Raw genomic sequence first — 19,626 nt, 5'->3', positions numbered from 1 at the left:
TCACCGCCGTATAATGGTGTGGTAAACAGGGGCAGAAATATCAAGATTTAAAAATATATTTATCTGAATCAAATTGTTATTATTTAGATTATTAAGTAAACATGTCAGGTTATTTAGATTATTAAGTAAACATGTCAGGTTATTTAGATTATTAAGTAAACATGTCAGGTTATTTAGATTATTAAGTAAACATGTAGGCAATTTTTTAAAAAAATATGTTAAACATGCCTTTTTATTATCACTATATTTTTGTTTTTTTGTTGTTTTTTTTTACTTTTCTTTTTTCTGTGCATAAGGGTAACTTATTTTGAACAAATTATTCCATTTGTCAGGTGGAAAAAACCTCATTTGTTTGATTATTTCCCTTAAATTAGCACGATGAGACAATATGGTTGAAAAAGCAGCTGGCAGACAGTACCAAAGAATTAGAGCAAGCCCAAATTTCTAGAGGGGAAACCATCAACCGATTAGCAAAGAGTTTGGAAGACAGCCAAAGACAGTGTCAGACTCTTTTAGAACAATGTAAGGAAATATGTCTTTCATTTCAAAGCAGAAATTGATTTTTACTCTCCAGCTTAATTAATTAAATATTTGCAGTATCGTATTTCAAAATGTATAGCACTGGTTTTATTTGTTAAATGTACATGAAAAGTTTTAAAAAATTGGTTTGAGTTAATTTATAATTTATGTTAATCATCTTTGAGTTTTTGATTGTCATGATAAATAACCCCATTGAATCAATGTAAACACAGATACAAAACTTGTACTAGCATCCAAACACACAAACACATGAATACACAGATACCCGTTCAAGTTAAGATACTGAAACTCTGGTATCGTTTGTGATAATTACCTTTTATTTTCAAGCTTTGGGTGCTTCTTTCACAATATTTCTAATCATTTTCATAACTACTTTCTTACCAGCATCATCTCAGGAGATGGCATCTCTGAAAGTGAAGTTACAGCAAACGATTGCCTCCAAGTCTGTCTCAGAGGAAACATGCATTGGTCTACAGGTAATATTAGATAACATTCTGAAGAGGAAAAAATGTCAATCATAATAAAATACTTTTCAAATAAGCAGTAAAAACTATTTCATGTTTATTAAATAAAAAATGTATTAGGCAAGTAGCAATATATCTAAGGAAGAGAGAGAGAGAGAGAGAGAGAGAGAGAGAGAGAGAGAGAGAGAGAGAGAGAGAGAGAGAGAGAGAGAGAAATATCTGTTCAATGTTATATTTATCATATAACGTTATAACAAGTGTAACTAAATGACAAATTGCCATACTTATGGACAATAAAGATCTATTATTATTATTATTATTATTATTATTATTATTATTATTATTATTATTATTATTATTATTATTATTATTATTATTATAATAATAATAATAAAAAGAAAATGGTTATGAGAGAATGACATTTCTCCTTATGAAGTTGTAGCTATTAAGATTAGTTAAATATATTCCACAGGCAGATAGCCCATGAAAGCAGGATTTATCTCTCCTGTTTCTGTAGAATTAAATGGACAGCCTCATCATTCTCGTCATCAACATAAAAAATCTAAACATTGATATCATCATCATCATCAATATATAAATATTGTTCCTTGTTCTACAATTTAAAAATATTATTTTACCAACTTATGTGCCTTCCAGCATGAAATCAAAGAGCTAAAAGAGCAACTGTCCATGTTTGAAACTGCTTCAGCCTTGGGTGCCGTGTCATCATCCACCAGCATGGGAACCAGCCACAATAAAATGGGTGGAACAGGTCTGGACGACTCCATGACTGATTTAGGAATCAAGAAGACTTTGGATTTCGACACACCGAGCTCTACTCCAAAGTATGAATTGGCATTATATTCTCTGTTACGTTTTCTCTCTTTCTCTCTCTCTCTCTCTTTCTCTCTCTCTCTCTCTCTCTCTCTCTCTCTCTCTCTCTCTCTCTCTCTCTCTCTCTCCTCTCTTTCTTTCTCCCAACTCTCTCTCTCTTATTTTCTCCCTTTCTCACACTCACACATGTACACACTCACCCCCCCCCCCCTCCCCTCCTTTATTTAACTTTTAAGAATTATATTTGACACTTTTTAAAATTTTGTTAATATTACATGTGAGACTTTTTATTTTTTGTTTTGCATTTAATCCGTTTTCACTTACTCTATTCCCTTTTCCATGAAAGGCTGGCAGATACATCATCACTGGAAGACCTTGTCAGATCCCTACGCTCTGAATTAGAAAAATGCTTGCACAGTAATCGACAAAAGAGGTCAGAGATTGCAGAGAAAGCTGGAGAAATTCAGGCACTCAAACAAGAACTTCAGATATCTCAAAATAAGGGTCAAGATCTCGAAAAGATGTGTGCTGATCAAAAGGTATTTGTTCTATTTAATTTTGAGTCTTGTTCACGTCATAAAGTAACAAGTAAAGTCTGGTGGCTACAGCTTTGATTTATTGCTTGATTTATTTGATTTCTCTACTTCCTTTTCTTCTTCATCATTTTCTTCTTCTTCTTCTTCTTCTTCTTCTTCTTCTTCTTCTTCTTCTTCTTCTTCTTCTTCTTCTTCTTCTTCTTCTTCTTCTTCTTCTTCTTCTTCTTCGTCATCATCATCAACACCATCATCATCTTTTTTTATATCTTTAAAATCAATTCTTATTTTTATGAAATATTGACAAATACGTTTATTAACATCCTCGACAAGTATTTTTTTGGTTACTTATTAAGTAAATATATTTCTTCATTTATTCATTGTCAACAGTCAAGACTTAAAGATCTGGATTCAATGATGTCCACCAATAACGGTGAGAGTATTGTAGAGGTCAGACTGAGAAGGGATCTGGATAGCTTAACCAAGGAGAAGGCTATTTTGTTAGAGGATATTGAGGTAAAATTAGTGGAACACGCTTTCTTGAAATATATCATTATGAGCGTATTCGTGGGCCTATTCATGATGATATCATGTCAGAGCTGTCTACCTGAATTTTTTTTTTAATCCGTAATTTTCAAGGGAAAAAAAAATGAAAAAGACACTTTAAATAACTTAAATTTGTCTCAGCATGATGCAAAAACGCTCCAAAGTCCTGAATATAGCTTTTAAGGAACTAAACTTTTCTTTTCAACAAGATTTATTGAGTCAAAGAGGCGCTGGATAAAAAAAAATCGTATTTCTACGAATTTTTCACACTACCAAGATGGTCTGCATGATGATGGTAATGGTTATAATGATGATGGCGACAATGCTGCCCTAACCAACAAAAGGACAGTATCTGGGCTGACCCAGATCCAACCAGTTTTGCCGCAATCAACACCTTAGTTTTGTCATTCATAACTCTTTAATTCTATTATTACATAGTGGAAGGCATCTAACATTAAATAATAGCGAATGATGAATTGCGTTTTTCTGTTAGTTGGTGATTTCAGTGACGTAATATGTTGTGCAATATTTTGAGATACTGTTCTTTCTTGGTTAAAGCCATGCAAATAACTCTACCTGTAACTAACAAAAGGACAGTATCTTATACGCCCGTCTCACATACTGTTCATCCATGGTTAACCGCAATGCAAATGCCTCGTCCGTTTTCACCAACAATATCTAAGTTGTGAATATAGCAAAATACGAATAACTCGATCGACAAACGTCTCACATGAGTCAAGCTTCTCACGTCTCCTACCAGTTACAAACGCCGTCCAAAACGAAGACATGGCCGTCAAAGTATTACATCATAATCATGCATAATACTTGACACCTTTCTGAGTCAGTTTATTGTGTAAAAACTGAAAGTAATAAATATTATAGTGGGGAATATAAAAACCACACTGTTGAAATCAACTATTAAGAAGGAGAACATTAGTCTTTGAATCATAAAAATCGGTTGAAAAACAAGTGTTTTAAGAGTAAATATTATTTTGAAAGTTGATTTTCTCCCTGTTTGTTTATTTTGGTAACTTATTTATTTCTTGTCGCGTGTCTACCAAGAAAATTGTTCTCAAATGTGCATTTGGAATGAAGGCAGTGATAAGCTACAGAAAAATATGTTCTTTTACACTATTTATTTCTAAATTTTATAATTTCAATTCAAATTTCTTTCTCAGGATTACAAGAAAAGACTAGAAGAAGTTGGAGCCAGTGAGGCAAAATTAACTGAAATAAATACAGAGTTAAGCGCTCAGATTGCTCAGATGGTGTCAGACTTTGACTCCGATAAGGCTGCTGCTCTTGACCGCTGCCAGAGAACCCTGGAGGAAGTAAATCGCATGACTCTGAATAACATGCGGACAGAGTTAGAGGACAGACTGGCCTCTGAGAAGAGCATGGTGGCGGAATGTCACAAGATGGAGCTGGAGAGAATGAAGTGTGTATTTTTTTTTTTTTAATCTTATTTTTTACTTTTTTATGTTGCAAGTGAGTGTTAAAATAATGGTTTCCAATTTTATTTTATTTTTAAATGCATGAGTCTTTTAAGGAACAGAATATGGTCTCGTTTTATTTTATTAATTTAAAATTTATATTCTTCTCTCTTATTTAAGTCTTTTGATGATTTTGAAGATCCAGTGGCTCAGTTGATAAGGTACCCAACTCATACACATAGTCCTGATTTAATGATTTAGTCATGTCCAAATTTTTCCAGGCTCATATTTTAACCAAATGTTTGAAAATTGTGGAATTTAATGCATTCAGGTAATTGAATGTAAACAGTATTAACATGACCCAGATATGACTGTTTCAAGTCAGATTTAGTTTAGTCGTCCTCCCTTCCTCAGCCCACCATAAAAGCCTCATGGTTTGAAATGACATATTTTTTTTTTTAATTTACTACAATTTTGTCATCTTATTATCCATCCTTCAGAGAACAGATAAAATGTGCCCAAGAGGAAGCCCATTCTGTGAAGACTCTTTACATCCAAACCTGCGATGAAATGAAGAAGCAGGATGAAGAAGCTCGCCTGTCCATTAGAAAGGAGCTAGAGGAAGAACTGGCATCTGTAAGATTATAGGAAAATGTTTGTTTAATGTTAACATCATAATGTAATGCTCAATTTGAAGTTTAGGAATGTCATCAATAGGTTTTGAATGATGTTGTAGAAAGGTTTAATTCAATATTTACATTAATATACAGAGGAGAGGAAGGTTATATAGTAAAAACAGCGTAGGCTTCAAATCAAAGTAGTCCTCCAGAGCCATTGGGGCCATGGAGTCGGGGTTTATCCCAGTTTCTATAGCATGAAATGGACAATAACAATTGCTTGGTACCCATTGGATAGGATGCTAGTCTATCGCAAAGTACTTTCTGCCAGATCTAACATGCCCAGCTACCCAATCACTGCTTTGTGGACAGGGGTGTCGGAAGAAAAAAATCTCAACTGTACGAGAGATTGATCTCGGCTCCGTTTGTGTGTGAGGTAAGTGCTCTACCAACTGAGTTATCGGGACCCCTCAAATAGATTATCAATGCTATAATATTTAGTTACAGAGTTGTATTTTTTGTTGTCATTTGAAATAATATTTATATTGTTAAAAGGTGAATTCCCCTTCCAAAAAAAACAGAAAGACTGTAGACTTCACAGTTGGGTCCAATATCAGTCCACTTTTTCTCTTTGAACCCAAATTTATCAATGTCTTCTATGACGTCTCTCCATCCTTCTAAAATGGGACAATCTTTTGGAGCCCTTTGTGTTTTTGTTTTTTTGTTTTTTTTTTCTCACTTTTTTTCGCTGAGAGGAATTTAGATAAATGTATCATTTTGTGGGAAATGATATTTATAGATGACCTCTTCCCTATTGACCTAGTTTTTTAAATGTGCATTTTTAACCTTTGAATATATATCACTCAGGGTGTAGATCCTATGCCCATGTCTGTGTGGGACTTAGGATGAATCAGACAAAACACATAGACTGTAGTTCTATTTATATACTGGGATCTATTTCTGTTGTCTTTACTTACTTTTTCTTGGGTACTATTTAGTACAAATAAACAACAGTAGATCTATGAAGTTTTGATTAGCTCACCATCTTCCCCTTTACAGCATTGATGTGATAATTTTTTTCCCAAAGTTTCATGCGACTTCGTTAAATGAAGTTACAACACAAACCATTTAATTGTGTGAACCAACTTCTCTTCAACAGGTTTCTAGATGTAAAGAGGAAATGAAGGAAACAGCCATGGTTCAAGAGGAAAAGAAGAAGAGACTTTGTCTAGAGGAAAATTTTGCGAAAGGTTTCTATAAAGCTGTTTATTATTGTTTAATTTAATAATCCAAGTTATCTTTTGGGGCTGATCAATGATTCATTGCCTTTAGCCCATGGAGCCCATGTAAAAACAGACCCATTTTCTTGTCCTCAATGGTTTCAAAGTTTTGTCTCGTGTAGTGACATTTGAATTGATGGCATTTATTCGGGGCAGGTGTTAAAATAATAAAAAACATTTATAAAATATACTTTATTCATGATATATTACTCCTCTTTTGATCAGGTAATTTCTTTCAACTCAACTTTGAATATTTTTTTCATCTTTGTTTTGTTTTCTTCTAATTAATTAATTTACTTGAATACTATTAGTATCGATATATCAAGTGCTTTCATTGTGTTCATTGTATTAACAACAATATCAGGTCATTCGTTTAAAACTTTAAAGCTAAAGCCCAAGATCTTAAACATTGTTTTTAAGTTTTATATTATTCTTCTTACTTAGTTGTATTTGTCTTTTTTTGTCCTTGAGCAATATTAGATAGTTTTTAGAATTATAAAGGAAGTAATTAACTCTCCTTAACTCTCATTATATTTACTCATCCTTTTCTTTTTTCCTTTTTTTTTTTATAAATTCAGAAAAAGAAAGCTGGGATGAGAGAAAAAATCTTTATGAAAGAGAAATAAAAGCATCCAAAGACATCATCGCTGACATGAAATCTAGTCATGAGAACGATGTAAAAGATTTGAAAGAGACAATATCAAAACTGAAGTGTCAGCATGAGGAGGAGATGAATGCTTTGGACGACAGACTGGCAGATTTAATGTCCCGTCATCAGGATGAGATGAAAAAGTTACAGGAAGTCTCTGCCAAGAATGAAGAGATGAAAACTCATTTTGAAAGTAAATTGGAGCTTGCTGAAAAGCTGCACAAGGCAGAGAAAGAAGAACTTAAAAATTTGCTGCACGAGGAGAGAAAGTTGAATATTGATGCACCTAATTCTGAGACCAAAAAGTCAGTAAATGATGTATCAATTCTTACGTCTTTTGTAGAATCAAGTGATATCTCTGTACAGACAGATGGTGATGTGTGTGTGGAAGAAGTTAACAAGTGTGAGAATGAAGAAAGTTCTTTGAGTGAAAGATTGGCGCAAAAACAGTTAGAGCTGGAGTCAACAAAAGAAGAGCATTTAGCTGCAGTGCAGAAACTTAGAATTGAGCACAAGAAAGAATTTGACAAGGCAGCAAGGAATAGAGAGGAGAAATTCCAGGTGGAGTTGAGGTATTTCCTAAAGGATAAAGATGATAAGTTTAAAGAAAAGTTAGATCTGGCAGTGAAGAAATGTGAAGAAGGTGCAAAGCTAGAATATGAAAATTTAATGAAAGAAAAACAAGTAGAGATCGAGGATCTGAAAAAAGAATTAGACAGTTTGCAGTTATCGACGACAAGTGGAAGCAAGGGGACTGTAGCAGATCAGGAAAATGAAATAACAGCTCAGGTTATAGAAAAGTTGAATACTGAGAAATCTGTGATGGAGAGGAAGATTGAAGGGTTGGAACAGGGGAAAAAGATAGAATTGTCAAGTTTGATAGAAAAACATACCAAAGAGGAGAAAGCTTTAATAGAGAGGTACACAAATGAAATAGAGATTCTTGTGCAAAAGCACAAGGAAGAGTGTGCAGAGCTTCGTCAAAAAATAAAAGAACTGGAAAATAGTCTTAGAAACAGTTGTGAAAATGATGATCCCAAAGATAAGGAGGAAGTAAATAGGGTACTTAGTGCCAGAGTTAGGGATGAGAGGGCCAGGTGGTTCAAGGAAGCTCAAGATTACATTAATAATGAAATTGAATCTGGCATAGCTGAAAGAGAACGACATGGTGATGACAGTGCTTGGAGAAATAAGTTGAATGAAGAAGTAAAGAAGAATGTGGAGACAGAATTAGATAGAATGAAGAATATGATGGAGTTGGAAATAGAGGAGGAGGTCAATCAAAGATTGAGGGAGCAACTTGCGAGGGAAGTGAAAAAGTTGAAGGCAGAAAGAGAAGAAAAGGAACGGGACAACAAAAAACTCATGGACATGCAAGTTAAACAAAAATTATCAGTGGAGATGGAAAATTTAAAAGTCAAATTCTTATCTGAGTTGGAGGCAAGAGTTGAGCAAGAGAAGGAGAATATGCGGAAAAAGTTTGAAGGAGACAAAGAAACATTTGTAGCTCAGATGAAGAGAGAGATGAATATGAAAGTTTCAGAGGAAAAGAGAAAAGCTGAAGCTGAGATGATGCAAAACAAACAAGATGAGTTGAGGCAGATGAGGAATGAGATGGAGGAAGAGATGAGAAAAAGGATAGAGAGGGCAAAGATGGATTGGAAGAAAGAAGGAGAGGACTGGGAGACGAATGAGGGAGGAAGAGGGATTGAGGATATTGGGCCTATGAGAGATAGATTGAGAGCTGCAGAAGAGGCATGTAACAAGGTAAGTAAAATAGAATGGTAACACTACTGTAGCGCTACTATTTAATTTATAGACATTGATTTTTTTGGAGAGAGAAAAATAGTTTGCCCTGCTTACTGAAGTTATTGATAAATACATCAATTTATGCACAGCTACTTTGTATAGCAAACATTTTATTTTGTAAATTATTTTCATGTATTAATAAACAGTGTGATTGATTTTAGAAAGTTTGGTTGGAGTGTGGCTGGAAGATTGATGAGCATGATATATATAGGCGATATGTGAACGTGTAACTCTTATTCTGAGCTTTTCTTCAGGGACATACAAGAAAAAAAAAACACAATAAAAAAAAAATCAAACAAGTCCATAATAGCTCTTCCAAGTTTCACCTGTCAGAACAATTTTATGGTTCGTTTTATTGTTTTTTTTCTGTCACATGTACTTTTGTGCAATCTATCGAAATGTATGGCATTTCATATGAATGGACGATTCAGGACAGGATTTATATTTACTTAGTATAAGTATGATTTAAAAAGAGTTTCAGTTGCACAGTAAAAGTACAATCCATGTTAAAATTCTTAAATTGATTATGCACGATATCTTGTGTTTTAGGCATACATGGAGAGAGAAAGAGCAGTGCAATTGTTGAAGAGACGAGAGGCAGCGTACAAAGAAGACAAACAAAAATTGATTGCTGGGTTAAAACAGTTACGTCAAGATTTCAATGCTTCTAAAGAGGAGCAGGCTGCCTTAGAGGAAAAAATTGCACAGATGGATGTAAAGAGCAAGGATGCTATAAAAGAGGCAAAAAGGAAAAAGGATATTGTGAGTATTTCAAACTGGGTTTGATTTCGGATTATAAAAATATTCTGTATTATCAATGTCAACTAACATTGTACACAGGGAAAAATCCTTCCAGGGAGTATATTGATGTTTTATCAACTAGCATAGTGTGCAAGTTTTATTTATTATCTGCTATTACATCTTATTGCTACAATATATTAATAACCTTTGCTGGGTGTTAATATCATAATATTGTAGAAGTCTAGTACTTCGTTTTATCTGATGTTTAGTGTTCAACTGTTGTCCAACATTTCAATATCGTTTTTAAAAAGCTGGAGATTTAAAGTTAGATCATGTGTTAATGAGAGTCTTAGTATAATTTGCTGTTTTGTGGTATTGGAGATGTGTGGTCTTGTGGTATGACGCTTGCCTTTGAACAAGAGTTTCTGGTTTGTCCCACTCTTGGTGGGGCAAAGTTGAGTCCTTGGAAAAGGCTCTGTTGTCACATTCTCTCACTGTACTCTGGTATGAATGGTAACAGCATTTTTTTCTCTGTCAGGGAAAAAAAATTGTAATAATGCCTCACAGGCATTGTATCTCGTCCTACGTGTTATATCTTGTTGTTGGCTTGGGCCCTGTTGTAAAGCTCTTTGAGCATATTAGGGGAATATTGGGTTACAGACAAGCTCAAGTTTCATTGCAATTTTTAGCTTTGAGCTATTTGACATACTCTCACATCTCTATCTATCTAGGCCTTAGAAAAACTTCAAGCAAGGTGTGATGAGGAAAAAGAAAAACTGATCATGGATTACAAAAATTGTATGGCCTCAATGAAAGAGGACTTCAATAGCGAGGTGGATAGAGTGAAGAGTGAAGCAGAGATGGAGAGAGCAGCAGTGCTGATGGACGTTCGTAGTCACACTGAGAGAGCTTTGACACTCTCACCTTTACAGGTAAATTACGTGAAAAGCAGACCATTACCATTATCTTTAATTGATTTTTTCCCCCCTGATTTTTTACTTTTTTATCTACTGTTATTCTTTTGTATGTCTTGTGTGTGTGTGAAACATGGAACAAAAAAAAAAGAAAGAGCATTTATTAAGGAAGTAAAAATTGAAAAAAAAAAATCATATATTGAAATTAAATATTAAAGGTTGACTTTCGTGATAAATTATTGTCTTTTGATACATCTTTTGTATAACGCCTCAACAATAAAAGACATGAAAAATATTGTAATTCAAGGAATTATAGACATGGTTATAGACAATTATAGACAATAGCTAAAGATAGTTTTAATAAAATGAGTCTAATTTTTAAAAACCACAATATCTCAATGACAACAAAACATAGGGTTTTGAAGGCCTATGTATGGTCAGTATTATTATATGACTGCGAAAGCTGGACAATTACAGAAGACATTAGAAAGAAACTGGAGGCAGCAGAAATGTGGTTTCTTAGATGTTAAGAATCTCATGCACAGTGAAGAAAACTAATGAAGAAGTATTTTATTTTATTTTTTATTTATTTTTTTCTCAGGAGCCAGACTCAGAAACAACAACTCTTTTCGAACTTAGAGATCATTACTTGGAAACAGTCACGAAAATTAAAGGTGAGTGTCTTTCCTTTTAGCTGCTATTGAAATTCAATACAGATCTATATATCTAGACCTGTAAATTCTCAGTCAATTAACTGAAATCAGTCAATTTGTCAAATTCAAATATTAAAAAAAAAGGAAAGAAAGAAAGAAAGAATTCACAAATCGTAGTCGAATGACCGTAAAGTAATTAGGAGTGTTCCATAACGCTACGCATAGCTCATGGGAGCCGTTAATATTAACGATGAATTTATTGCCAAGGCTAAGCGGCGCTTTTTAGAATTGGCGTGACTGAACACATCCCAGTGTAATTTCACACAGCCTTCGTTAAATTATTTTTTCACTTTCCAACCTGTCGTGATCCCAACGGTAGCCAATTTTAACTGAGCCGCCGAGCGATAAATTTCACTGTTTCGTCTAAGCCAAAATTGACCACAATTACAAGCTGGGTTTTAAAAGTATTAAAAAAAATAAAATGCGAATGCCGGAAGTAACATCTCTAGTAGATGATGGAGACACCTTTAAATCGAAAGTTAGATTAGGATAGATTGCTACAAGCACATTTCGATTGCCTCACATTGTAAACAAACTGGTTGACCGTTTCTTCACTGATTGAGTACCTGATTATAAGGAACAATGGTAAGTAGCCTAATTAATTCCCGTGCAAATCAGGACGTTTTCTGCCATTGTTTTGCTCAAGCCCAAGGCCAAGCGAGCTTGCTGTTTTGTGGCGATTTACCTTCATTTCGATTCTTTACTTTTAATTTTTCCGCTACGCCTGCCGAAGTTTCTTCTTGATAATTCACTTCTACTTAATAATTCAGTGTATTGGCCAGAAGTCATATTTATTTAAGTTTTTTTTTTCTCTGTCATTTACTGATTGAAAATCAAGTTTGCTCATTGCTACATTATTCTAATGTTCTCACAATGGCTGAGCTGTTCGTGGATCGCAATTCACTGAATTATTCAGACTTGTCGAGCATCGATAAAGTTAAAGATGTGAGTGTGAGGAATAAATTCAATTGGTCATGGCTAGAAGTTAAAGATGATAATGGTGATTATTTTTCTGACTATGTCAAAAAAAATTCCAGAGGCAGGAATATGACTTTGATGAAGTCATCTTTACCTATATGAATGACATGCTTATTTAGCATTCCTTCTACATCAAATTATGGCAGTCATACTTCCAGTAAGAAATAACACCCACTATTTTAATGTATTGTATTTATCACTCTCCTCTCCAATGATGCCCTTATTTTTTAAAAAATAATTGAATCTTCAGTTTGTCGAAGAGTTTCAGTCAATTTTTATAGAGCTCATTTACAGGTCTATATGTCCTCTGACTATAATAATCAGAACGCTAACTCACCAGTATTGGTCAACAATTGATCCACCTACCTCTTCAATACCATGAAAGGCAGTAAGAGAAAAAAAGTTCTTTAAAAATTAAGCTGAACGCTCTGCTCTGACTGTGCCTTGTGACCTGTCACTCACCCTCCTGCTCTGCGAAGTATAATTAATGTGCAAACTTCACATTTCCCTCACACGAATTGAACCAGCGAGTTGAGTAATGTCTGTGCTATTTTTAGGTTTTTACAAAAGCATAACTCGTCATTTTCTTGACCATTACATAGTCGATATAATTGTATTCTGATGAATGAAACTGAGGTTGTATTAAATCAAAATTACTAGAACATAGCTTTTGTTAAAATTTCTACAGTCAATTTTTGATTTTCGGATTCACTACTGACATCTTCTTTGAAGTTTTAATTTTGTTCACCTCAATTTCACCATGCCGCTATTGAATTGAGAGTGATGTAAGAAAATACAAATTTGAATTTGAAAAAAGTTTTGACTGTTCTACGTTCCAGCCTTTACAGGTCTATCAGTAATATTTTTTTCTGCCAGTTTTGAAATTGTGCTTTTTTTTTTTATATAGATATATACATTGATGAAGATCTACCAGTTTCACTGCTATTGAAAGTTTAGAATATTTCGGAGTTGATTTTGAGATTATTGTAAAAACATTGGAGCATGAAATTTTTAAAGCAGGAATGGTGCCATGAAAATAAAAAAAGCACATATTCTATATATAGAATAAGCTGCCAGTATTAATATTTTATCACATGTAGAATACTTATATAAAGACAGAGAAACTGGAAAAGAAAGCAATGTCATTTCAGCAGCATTTAACATTTTGGATATTTTCTATGAAAATACAAGCAGATAGTAAGTAGTATCAGGGACAATGACAACATATCATTCAAAGATTTCATACTAAACAAATGAAAGTAATCAAACACAATGATGCTGTCATATTATTTTTCTCTCTCTCTCTCTCTCTCTCTCTCTCTCTCTCTCTCTCTCTCTCTCTCTCTCTCTCTCTTTTTCTCTCTCTAAAATTAAAAATATACTCGTTTTGACAATTTAAGATATTTTCCATCAAAATCCATTTTGTAACTCTTGAATCTGTACCCTTTAATGTAGGAATTGAACAAAGCAGTTTCAAGACCCTTTTTGGTAAATTATAATTATAATTTTTACTCTGAACGCTTTATATTTAATACTGATGATAAAGGACTCTAAATTTTTAAAGTGTGATGCCCATATTTAATATCCCTTTGGTTTATAAAACTGCTCTTATTGAAGTGCTGCTTGTATTATTCCAGTGCTTTTTCCTTTTTGTGAAGTGATACTTTCTCCCCATTTTACCAACTTCGCTTTCCCCTCCCCTTCCCCTTGGTTGCCATAAAGTGTGTGGACTTTTCTCACATATTTTGTATTGCTCACAATGATGCTTCACTCAAATAATCGGCGTGAATGATAAGACTCATTAATGCAAAACATGAATTCATGAGAGATTTTAGATTTTGTGTGCATTTCAGAATAATTATGAAATGGTGGTTTTCAAAGCATTACTACAGTTTAAATCAATGACATTGTACGGAGTGATGATAATTTATGTTTGTTGTTTTTTTTTCTGCTGGGGATGATGCTTGTTTTTTGTTTGTTTTTGTTTTGTGATGTGGCAAATGATGTTGAATTTCTTAAGAATTAAAAAACAAACTTAGAGCATGGATTTGATTACAAACTTAATTGAGCGATTTATTTAAAGCAAAAAAATGTACGTTGAAAGTATTTTTTTTATTAGGCTTTAATCATTTTTAAACTGGGAGAAAAATATTTATAGAAAAATAAAAAAAAGGTTATACATTACTATACCAGAGGAGTTGATTTCTGATACTAGTATTTTCCTTAGTAAATTCAAAGGGAAGTAGAAAACTTACAGGTTTTATTATTATATTGAAAAAGATTCATCTGCATAATATATAAAGACGTTGACATGTTTTTTACTCAGTAGGTTGATCGGTAAAACACATGATCTGAAGTGTCTAAATTTCTTCTGGTTTTATATAAGTTATTCCACCCCCAGCAGAGATGAAGAAGTTAGGTATAAATTCGATTTGATTTGTTGGAATGATCCAAAGGGTTAACTTAATAGTTTTTGTCTGTTTGGGTTGTAGAAACGAATAAACTCCAGTTTCTTGCACCATAAGACTCATCAAATGAATAACAATGTGAAATTGAACGCAGGCTTCAATTTAATCCATGAAAAACGATCATATGGACGTTTCTGGTTTCCCCGAAGCATCCATTTTACTGTTTTTGTACATTAAATTGAAGCTTACATTCAATTTCACATTGTTATTTATTTATTCGAGCTTCGAGCGGCAACATTTACATTAAGACTCAATCAGCACTATAGAGGCCAACTGTCCTGATAAAATCGAGACTGTCTTGATTTGGCTTTCAGGAGAAAATTCTATTTTTGAGTTGGACTGCTTATATGTATGAAAATGACCATTGCATGTTCCAGGATTATGCTCTTTTTTTTGGCTAGCAAATTATAACAAGGAACAAAAAAAAAGGCTCAAAATCTATATTATAATAATAGGCCAGACATACTGTTATTTTTAGGTCATGATGGTATTGATATCCCAGACCTGCATACTACTACAAAAATTCCGTAGAACTACAAATTTTCTGCTCCATTCTGAAAAATTTTTTAAGATTTTTAATTCAATAAAACCTCTTGAATTTCTGGTGCCAGAGCTAGCTTATAAAGGAGTTAAAAGCATACTTTTCACTTATCATGGACAGGTTGGTGAATTTTAAAGACAGCTATAATGGCTGCTGTGTTATTACCCCTGAGAACTCAGAATTTATCATATTTCAAGTAGGCATATCTGGTATCCTGTTTTAGCTCTTTGAAAAGTTGGCCGCTGTGTAGCACTACTTTTAATAATGATACCCTTCTGGATAACCCGGTGTTACTGTAGCATAATAACAAAAATATTATGAAGTATCCCAATTATCCTTCTGCTCACACATTTTAATAAGTTTCAATTTTAAATACATTTTTTAAAATGCTCTTTTCAAACATGTTCACAAAAGGTTTTACTTTTTCTCCCCCTGTCTTACCAGAGGATGTAATGAATCATGTTCAAGCAGCCAATAGTAGGGCTGCCGTTACCATGAAGTCAGAGATGAGGAAGCAAAGGCGGCGGCTCGTCCAAGTCTTTAGGGAACGTTGTAAAGCTTCCATTCGTTCCATTTTAACTGGGTAAATACTGGTTAAATATGTTATATACATATCACTCCTATTTTTTTCAATTTTCACCAGGAAATTAATAGTAATAATAATAATAATAATAATAATAATAATAATAATAATAATAATAATAATAATAATAATAATAGCAATAATGATAATGATGATGGTGATGATAATTATAATAGTAAAAATGATAATGATAACAATGGGGGTGAATGAAGTATTATGGTGACAATGATGATGATGTAATTTTTGTGGCTCTGAATTTAATTTATATTTTTCACAGTCTGACACAGTCACAATTTACCATGTTTTGGGAAAAAAATATTTATCTCAATATATTGCAAAGTTGAGTCCTTGTACAAGGCTTTTCATTCACATTCTCTCACCGCAGTCAGGTGTAAAATGAGTACATGGTCATTAACAGCGTTGTCACTGTCAAATATAATTGTAATATTGCCTTGCATGCGTCATGTCTTGTCCTACTTGTCAAGTGTTCCATTGGTTGGGTATCCCATGTAAAGCGCTTATAGCAAGTTTATTGGATCTGCTCAAATTTTTAAATATTTTTTTTTGTAAAGTTTATTTCACTGCAGAACCTGTTCTTTGATAAAAGTCAATATATTTATTGGAAAAAATGTTTAAGTTAGGCATGGAAAAACATTAATCCAGTTTTATTTGCTTTCATTCTATTTCCATTTTATCAGTTATAAAGTAGAATAAATAGCTCTAAATAACAATGTTAAATATATTTCCTTATTTCAGCCAAGTGCCCCCAAATGTCTTAAACGCATTGGAACATGCCATTGATGTCATTGCTGAGGGAATGGTGACCACACCAAAATCTGCAACATCAACATCATCCACTATCTCACCCTCCATTATGCCTGCCTTAAATGCAGTGCAAAGAAATATCACACAGCACAGTCATAAAGATATGAACCACACAAAGACAGCAGGTGACAGATACAAAGAAGTCAGAACTCGTCCTGAGAGAGGAGATAAAGATTTTGATGTTGGAGATAATATTTTGAGAGAAACTGGAAAAGCTAGCAATCCTCATCATTCCTCTGAAAACAATAGTAGAAGTGTTGATCAAGAATGGTCACAACCACTTAAGAGTCATCCTCAACTAGCTAAAGTTGATTTATACGACAGTGAGGCTATTGACAGCTCTCCACAAACTTCTCACCACAGTAGTCCAGCATCTATCACCCTTCGTAGTCGATCTATTCTCCATAATACTAATCAAGCAAAATCTAGTCCTTCTGTTCCTCATTTGGACTTGTCTCCATTCCATACCCCTATTGAAGCGGAGCAATCTATGCGTGTTTCCAAAGAGCAGAAAAGACACCAGGAATTTAATAAAGGACATTCAAGTCAAGTGAAAGAAAATCGCAGCAGACCCCATTCAGCTGAGGCTACTATGAAAATGTCAAAGTCTCACAACACACCTTCTGATTTACCACAAAATAATTCCAAGTCAAAGTCCAAATTTGATAATACAGGAGATGTGAGAAGTTCAGATGAGCCATCTCCAAGAGATAGGATGAAAATGATTGAAGCACAAGTACGTTTGGCTAATTGGGCTGCGAGTGGAGAGATGCCTTGGAAGGGGTCCGGTTCAAAAGGAAAAGTGGACCAACGAAAAGGTGGTTGTGATGAGGAGAATGAAGAGAATATTTTTGTCAGACCCGGAAAAGAAGCAGAATTGTTTTTGAAGGCTCAGCGATCTATGAAAAAGAAGGAGGGTGATTTAGTCACACCAATGAAGATAGATAGAGTAGAAAGCAAAGCATCATCACAGCAGCTGAACAACAGAAAGAGACTAACAGAGTTAGATGGTTATATGACTGATGAATCAAGTGTTTCAAATGGATCATCACATTCCAGCTTTGTCACTCTTGAGCCTGACAGCCATCCAAGATCACAGCCGATTATCCAAGATCCAAAGGGAAAACATTCAGCAATGTCTAGGAAAGAGTGTGGAGAAGTCAAATCTGCTGCTTTTGAAAATTCAGAAAAAAGATTTTTAAATGTGACTCAAAGAATAACAGCAAAAGAAAGATTTGGTTTTTCATCAGATGATGAGAACAGATCAATGGAGGATGATATTCCAAAATACAAGGGACTACCAACTTCTACACCTGCAAAGAAACCTGGAGAAAATAGAGAACACTATTCAAAATCACATTATGGTTCAAAAAACATGTATGAGAAACAGACATCAACATATTTGTCAAATAGAGATAGGATGGACGAAGGTGATAATAATGGAGAACAAGAGGTTCAAGGATGGAAGAATGTGAATGCTTTCTCTGAGCAACCTCCCACAAGAGCCCTTCATAGAGTACATCGCCAAGAAAAACGAAGCTATTCTCAGCCTCGTCCATCTAAATCTCAGTCTTCAAATCAGCGAGGGGGTGGTAATGCAAAGTCCATTGATTTTGAGTTTGCTGACATTTCTGAAATAACACAATCATCAGAGGACTTGCTTGTCGGTGGAGGGATGTGGAGGTATAAAAGTTTGGAAGACCTTCTTCCACACCAAGCCAAGGTGGGAGTGGCTGAAAACTATAATATGAAGAAAATGACAATTACTCAAAATGCACCTCCTCCTATTCGAGCAATGAACTCTGATTTTTGGAGGGAACAGAGTCTTGAAGATGAAGACGATGATGACAGTGATGATTACGATAGGAGAATGTACAACCCGTATGGCAAAATTACTCCTGACCATCAGGAAAGTCAGCAGATCGCAAAACATCAACAAACACACCATCCTCACCTCAGACAAAAATCACATTCTCCTGCAAATAGAAACATAGAGAGGTCAGGTAACAATAATGAATATGATCCCAGCTTTGCTCGCTCAAGAAAGGATCACCATTCAAATGCAGGAAGGAGAAACTTTAATCCATCTTCAGAGCCCTCTTGGAGTAAAAAACAATTTAGCAACACCCAATCTTACTCATCTCCTTCCTTTCCAACAGAATCACAAAGTAGACACAAAAAATCACAACCACAACAACAACAACAACAACACAATGTAGTTCAGCCTTCCTATTCCTCCCAATTTGATGCTCATGTTGATGATTTAAGAAAGAGTCTCGAAACCTTGGAAGCAAATCCTTTTTCATCTCAACAGAGGGGAAAGTCCAAAATGAAAAGATCAGTTTCAGAACAATCTCTTCACACAATTCAATGGGATCAGGACAGATCAGCTGATATTGATGAATTAGTGAATGCTTACACATCAGGAGGTCAGCCAATATCTCATTTTGACCTTCACAACTTTGGAAATGAAGAAGATTTTTAATCATAGAACTTGTTTCCATATTCCACAAAGTAAAAAAAAAATTGGGGAGGAGGAAAGTTGTTCTTAATAATATAGTGCCAAACTAAAAGGAATAGAAAAAGTATTCCCAGAAAGTGGACCAGTCTCAACTTAGAAATTGAACCTCATCTTTTCTGATGGATGGACAGACATGCTTCCGTATGATAGCTTTGTGTGCCTTGTTTTTCTTAAAATAGCAATTCTCATGCACATGGACCCAATTCACGAATTTCATTGTTTGATAGTTTCCTATATTATTTTTTAATTGTATGTTACATGATTATTTCTCCACCGAAGTTGCCTTTAACTTTAATTGCTCTACTCATAGAGTCACAATGAGAGATGGGATTATCGCTGATTTTTCAACTGTTGCATAATTCTTTCAGCCTTTAAAAAAAGGCTATATCAATAATTCTCTGCTAATTCTTTTGGAGTCAGAGGAAATCAGCCCACTTCCTTGCAGAAGGCTTATGGGGACCTATGTTATCCTGGTTTATGTAGCATTTTCTGGGAGCTTTTATGATTCTTCCAAATTTTATGAGATAAAAAAATACAGAGAGAGAAGCGGAGCATGTGAAGGCAGTTTTTCTACTCTTTGAAAGACAGATTTATGGTACAGCTGTAATTACTGGTTTGAAGAAACCATGGCATATAT

The 19,626-nt window shown here is 34.2% G+C and overlaps 1 protein-coding gene across 4 annotated transcripts in view; it reads left to right on the top strand.

Annotated features, from left to right (window-relative positions):
• LOC144966519 (uncharacterized) overlaps positions 1-19,100 on the top strand; it is a 28,867-nt gene extending 9,767 nt beyond the window's left edge. For 3 of the 4 annotated variants that reach the window (XM_078903147.1, XM_078903148.1, XM_078903146.1), the window contains exons 9-23: positions 375-522; positions 925-1,016; positions 1,662-1,849; positions 2,185-2,377; positions 2,762-2,887; positions 4,096-4,355; positions 4,851-4,986; positions 6,127-6,217; positions 6,826-8,663; positions 9,255-9,467; positions 10,178-10,378; positions 10,962-11,034; positions 13,507-13,539; positions 15,505-15,643; positions 16,400-19,100. In XM_078903147.1, coding sequence (XP_078759273.1) covers positions 375-522; positions 925-1,016; positions 1,662-1,849; positions 2,185-2,377; positions 2,762-2,887; positions 4,096-4,355; positions 4,851-4,986; positions 6,127-6,217; positions 6,826-8,663; positions 9,255-9,467; positions 10,178-10,378; positions 10,962-11,034; positions 13,507-13,539; positions 15,505-15,643; positions 16,400-18,953 — 6,285 coding nt within the window. In that variant the 3' untranslated portion in view covers positions 18,954-19,100. The remainder of the gene's footprint in view (positions 1-374; positions 523-924; positions 1,017-1,661; positions 1,850-2,184; positions 2,378-2,761; positions 2,888-4,095; positions 4,356-4,850; positions 4,987-6,126; positions 6,218-6,825; positions 8,664-9,254; positions 9,468-10,177; positions 10,379-10,961; positions 11,035-13,506; positions 13,540-15,504; positions 15,644-16,399) is intronic. The other variant, XM_078903149.1, reaches the window with a different exon arrangement.
• Positions 19,101-19,626: the final 526 nt, after the last annotated feature.

Source organism: Berghia stephanieae, chromosome 2, assembly GCF_034508935.2.
Source record: "Berghia stephanieae isolate SIO BIC M18660-M18661 chromosome 2, UCSD_Bste_1.3, whole genome shotgun sequence".
NCBI classification, from domain to species: Eukaryota; Metazoa; Mollusca; class Gastropoda; order Nudibranchia; family Aeolidiidae; genus Berghia; species Berghia stephanieae.
This window is presented reverse-complemented; position numbering and strand designations above follow the sequence as displayed.